A 5,346-nucleotide genomic window follows, 5' to 3' on the forward strand; every position below is an offset into this window, starting at 1 on the left:
AAAAATGGAGACAGATCGGATGGCGGCGCTCGGCTTTTCCGTCTTAATGAGAGAGTGGAGAAGAAGGATGGCGTTTGATCCCTGGCATGGAAGCCTCTATTTAAGCCTGTCAGCGGTCATCACTCTCTCTCTGTTATGGATAGAGAAACAAACCTGCACCGCTGGATTTGATCAGCTCAGTCTGTCAGCCACACTTAACCCTTTCAAGCACACTCGCTATCACCGAGAGACTTCTCGTCTCTGTGACGACCTGTAAGTATCAGCTGATTGATCACCCTTCAGGAAAAGAAAAGGCAGAAGCAGATCTGTGAAAATATTATTTTATTTGCAGAGCTTCGCTGTGAGCAACCCTCTCAGTCATCAAGCTCCGATTTCATATCATGTGCTTCTCCAAACCATACAAAAGCCTTATAGCTCTTTGAGGAAGTCTTGCTATAGTTGCAACCTCACGGCAAGCCAAAAACAGCAAGCCCCAAGAAAAGTTTCCATTCTCCTCTATGTGGACACTGAAACTCATAAACCTGAAGTTTAAAGCAGGGGATGTTGATGGACTCATCAGAGCAAGGAGCTCCAGGGCAGGGCTTCTGACTACTAGGAGACTGGTCTGGAAGATGGCTTTCATCGCACCACTAATGGCTCTACCTAATCAGACCTGATTGGACTGCTAAATAAATAGTCTCCCCATTTATAATATCATGAGGTAACTTGAGACAAAATCAATACCTCAACTGGATTGCAGCAGCCAGAGAGAAAAACTAGCAGCTTTAAATCCTTGCTTTAATAGATTTATCCTAATGAGTCCATGGGATATTGGCATGTGTTGCTTATTTTGAGCAAAAGTAGAAAGGTTAGCAGTTTTCACATTTAAAAGTGTTCTGCATTAGCTTTTAATAAGACAGGTTAGTGCATAAAATCTATACAGACTTAAAATTTGTTCTCTAATAACCTCCATCAGCAAGAGTTTGTTCATTTGATTTCTGAAGAAAAAAAAACAAAGAATTATACAAAAGAGTAGGAGTGAATCTCAAGATACGCTTAAGCTGAAATAAAAACAAATACTCCAAAAGAATCAGGGACGATCTGAGCTGCGAATTGGGGCTGTCGAGTTCGGAAAGCTTTGAGCGTTAATCATCCATCACAGATGAAACAAGGTGTCTCCCCAGGAGCCCTGAACTCGATAATAAACACAGGAGTCAGGCTAGACTTCTGCGGGCTTGGGAATAAATAAAGTGAACTACCTTGACATCAGCAGCTAGTAAAATGTTTCGACCGTGCTGTGGAGTCTGTATGAAAGGGGGCTTTGTCTTACAAGGAATGTATAAAGACAGACACAATCATGTTTAGGTAAAAAGAGTTTTGTCAGAAGTTTCACAGCAGCAATGACTGAAGCTGGCTTTGGATCAAGTTAAACATAGTACAATCTATCTTCTGCTCTCCCTCTGTTTTGCCATGTCTGCTGGTGTTATTGAAATACCATCTACGTACAGAGAGAGCTGAATTATTGCTATCCATCACATCTGGGACTGTCAAAGACAGAGATCTTATGTTTCTACAGAATGTCACATGAAGAATAAGCTAAAAAAAAATAAAAGTGTAATTTTAGATTTATTTATGGATCTTTTGTGTTGCTTATTTATTTTGTTGGAGCTCAGGTTGGTTGGCGAGTTATTTGGCCAGTCTCCTCGCCACGTCTCTGTAGGCTTTCTCAATCTCATCCTCAGCAGCGCAGGTGTTGGTGAACTCTTCACGTGAGGCGGCGTTCTTCAGATATCGCCACACACCTGTCATTTCTGAAGGGATGTCGTAGTTGCGATACTTCTTAGCAACAACCTTGAAGACAGAACACAAAATATGTTGTTAGTGGCAGGCAATTTCCTGAGTTCAAAGAGGGTCAGAATAAATAATCCTCAAAAGTAAAAAATCTATTTGCACAACATATTCACATATTATAAATACTACACATTTGTTTTGCTTGTATTTAGAAATGGAGCCTAAGCGGAAGTTCAACTAAATAAAGTGATTTCTCGCCTTCATCCGCCTCCAACACCAGCTTATAAGCTTTGAAATACACCTTCAAAAAAGACCAATCAGCTTACAGAGTTAATCTTAAAAGGTCTCTAATCACACTCTGTCTGCTACCCAAGTCAATGGTTGCGTTATGTCCGACTTCACTTCAGATGAACTTTCAACCCCCCTCCATCCCCACCATCGTAAGCTTCATCAGAGTTGAACTCCTCCCGGACTCTTACTGAGTTCCCTGTCTCATTTCAATCGGTCCGGCAAAAGACCGCCATGTTGAGCCTGGTTCTGCCAGAGGTTTCTTCCCCCTTCCCTTGGGGAGTTTTTCCTCTCCACTGTCACTTCATGCTTGCTCATCATGGACAGGTTCTCTCAACCTGTGTTATCCAACCTGGACTTCCATCTTCCAGGTCCCTGAGTGAAACTCTAGTATGAGCTCATGCAATCCACTGGATCTTTTCATACAGCTCAGCATACCGTCTCACTAACCAGCAATCATGGACAGACCAACTTTATCTTCACTCCACCACCACTTTCAGGCCTGGGGGGAAACATCCCTGTTCTTAACTCCTGTTCGTGCATATCAAACATCATTCAGCACTATGTTTCCTGCCGAGGTCTGAGTGCCAATGACTAAAGTGTTTGTATCAATAAAATTCTTCTCTTTACTTTCCGTGTGAGTTTTTCAGATTGAAATTCAATCAGGCTAAACCATTTCAATTTTGGTCTGGGTCAGTTAGATTTCTTTTTGTTTTTTTGCAAAATATTTGTCAAAACAGCAAAAAACACAAAAAGAAATCCCCATCTTAGGCCATTTTTATACCGAGTAGATGTGGGTTGAGTTTAAGAGGAGCAAGGCCTCCATGCTAAATGGTCAAAGCCCCTCTCCTTGTACCCTTTAAAAATAATCTTAATGTTGCACCTTTTTCAGAACTGGATAAAGGTACTTACACTTACTTATCCTCATGAGATCATGCTACTGTAATAAAATAAGAAACTGTCACCATCAATAAGTGTATAGTGCAATACATACCTTTAAAGGAACCCAAAAATAATTTTCAGACAGCAGTTGTCCCCATTATCCAGTTTAGTTCTGGGTGATTTAGGCCCCTAACCTACCTTGACTATATGCAGTTTGGGCAGCAGATTGCAGTCTGCCAAAGTCAGCTCATTTCCATCCAGGAACTTTCGGTTGGAGCTCTTTTCTTCCTCCATACTGTTTGCATCGATCTCCTCTGGCAGGGGGCTCGTCAAGTAATCATCAAGCTTCTTCAGTGCCTTGGTTAAAGCCTTCTCCAGAGCTAAACACAGAAACATTGATCCTCATACATGCTGAAGTTTTACAGTACAGTTATCTACCCTAAGGTTACTGGGTGTGCATAACAACAATTTCCACTAGATGACAGCAAATTGAGTCTCCAGGATGCAAGATAGAGCTACAAAAGTTAAGCTTTGCTGCAACCTAGTGGAGAAATTTGATAAAGACAAGTTGCAGGTTTTCCTGCACATATAGTATGTATACCCTGGCAGAAAATGAGCTCCTACCAGCATTGGCCTCAGGTTTGGTGTTCTTGATGAAAGCTGAGAACTTGGCAAAGATGTCATTTCCAGCTGTATTGGAATCTCTGTGTCTGGCAGCCAGTTTGGGATACCTGAGCAGAAATGAGGGATAGGACAGTCAGAGTAAAGCATCTGGATGGTATTAACACCTGGACATGAGCTCAGCACTGAATTTAAAACAAGTTACAGGACCACACTGAACTGGCATCCCACTCTGTTGGGTGTTCACACAGTAAGGTCCTTTTATATTGTAAAAAAAAATTAAATAAAACTTACTCACTTCATACACAACAGAAGGCAAAGTAGGTGATTTGGAGCTTTCAAAGCAACTTTGAGGACATTTTAATAGACAATCGCGAAACCCAATAAATCAATTTTGGCTTTGTTTGAAAAACATCAAACATGTGGGACAGAGCTTAAAATATTGATAGCTAAGAATTTTATTTAATGTACTTAAAGGAACCTAAACACATAAACATAAACAATGACCCCTAACAACCTATTTAAATTTTTTTCTGAAAATGACAATTTTAATCAAAGCTGACCATACTTTACTCGACTAAATGGCTTTTTTACCTTCAGCTTCAGCACTAAAGTGTCATAAATCTAACCATAAGCAGGCACTGTGTAGTCTAATAAGGCACACATGGTGTTGTAAAGCTTTCCATATTGATTACTTTGGAGGGCAGAGCACTTCCTCGAGAAACTCCTCAATCTTGTTGATGTCGGTCCTGACGTCCCCGTCGAAGGTCAGGAAAGGAGGGTGTGTTCCCGGTGCCAGCTTCTGCAGATCCTCTGGCTTTCTGCAGTGGACACAGAGAAATATGTCATTTTAAAAAAGAGGAAAGCGAACAAAAAGTAGAATGAGCAGCTCTGCCTTCACCTCTTGAGGTCAACAGTTGTGACGTTGAACACCACTCCCTTAAGCCAGAGGATCATGAAGAGACGCTGGGAGAAGGGACAGTTGCCAATGCTTTCCCCATCACTTCCTGCCTGCACACAGACATAATCAGTAAGGCTGATGAATTACACATAAAAATTACATGTTTAGACTCAGACTCAAACTTGGACAAACTTTATTGTAGTTTTGTATACACAGAGTGTATACAAAACGAAATCTGTTTATACAGTTGTTTACATATAATCTTTAAAAAGACACACATCCTGCGACCTTTTCTCTTTGAAATCAATGTGGTTCATCTTAAATCTTTCTGTGCTAAATAGCTTTCTATAGATTTCTTTAAATTCAGAAGTCTACAGTGGTAGTCATCAAAATGGCCCTTCCCAGCCGAATAGCAGCCAAATAGCAGCCAAATAGCAGCCAACTTCCCTGCAACTTCCAGCTATATCCCCTCTAACTTCCAGGTACTGGAGTGACCCCCAATCTGACTCCACCTTTTCACTCATTTACAGGGTCTGACCAGCATTTGATGATGCTTCTCTTCAGATCCTAATGTCCACAAATCATTAAAGAAAGAAAATATTTTAGTAGAAAGATTGATGTTTAAAAAGGAATTTTAGGGGACCAGCCAAGGGCCCATCAAGGAAAGTGGGGACATTTTGAATGACCACTATTGTATATACATTGCTTAAAATGTCTTACTGTTTGCTTTTAAAAGTAATGATGGCAAACATATGAGGTATTGATCAAGCTACCTACAATAGTTGATTGGAATTTGGGTGTACCATCATGACAGGTCTAATAAAGAAGCTGGCTGAAGCTGGTAAAATGATTGAATTATATACTGTGAAAACCAACCCTTTATC

The 5,346-nt window shown here is 40.7% G+C and overlaps 1 protein-coding gene across 2 annotated transcripts in view; it reads right to left on the reverse strand.

Moving 5' to 3' along the window:
• Nucleotides 1–314: 314 nt before the first annotated feature.
• LOC107097336 (chloride intracellular channel protein 5-like) overlaps nt 315–5,346 on the reverse strand; it is a 17,435-nt gene continuing 12,403 nt past the window's right edge. Inside the window, exons 2-6 of one of the 2 annotated variants that reach the window (XM_015394458.1) lie at nt 4,463–4,572; nt 4,257–4,382; nt 3,565–3,671; nt 3,139–3,320; nt 315–1,830 (exon numbers count right to left, since the gene is read on the reverse strand). In XM_015394458.1, coding sequence (XP_015249944.1) covers nt 1,666–1,830; nt 3,139–3,320; nt 3,565–3,671; nt 4,257–4,382; nt 4,463–4,572 — 690 coding nt within the window. In that variant the 3' untranslated portion in view covers nt 315–1,665. The remainder of the gene's footprint in view (nt 1,831–3,138; nt 3,321–3,564; nt 3,672–4,256; nt 4,383–4,462; nt 4,573–5,346) is intronic. The other variant, XM_015394467.1, reaches the window with a different exon arrangement.

The sequence above is a fragment of the Cyprinodon variegatus genome, unplaced genomic scaffold (assembly GCF_000732505.1).
Source record: "Cyprinodon variegatus isolate N-32 unplaced genomic scaffold, C_variegatus-1.0 Scaffold25, whole genome shotgun sequence".
Lineage (NCBI taxonomy): Eukaryota > Metazoa > Chordata > Actinopteri > Cyprinodontiformes > Cyprinodontidae > Cyprinodon > Cyprinodon variegatus.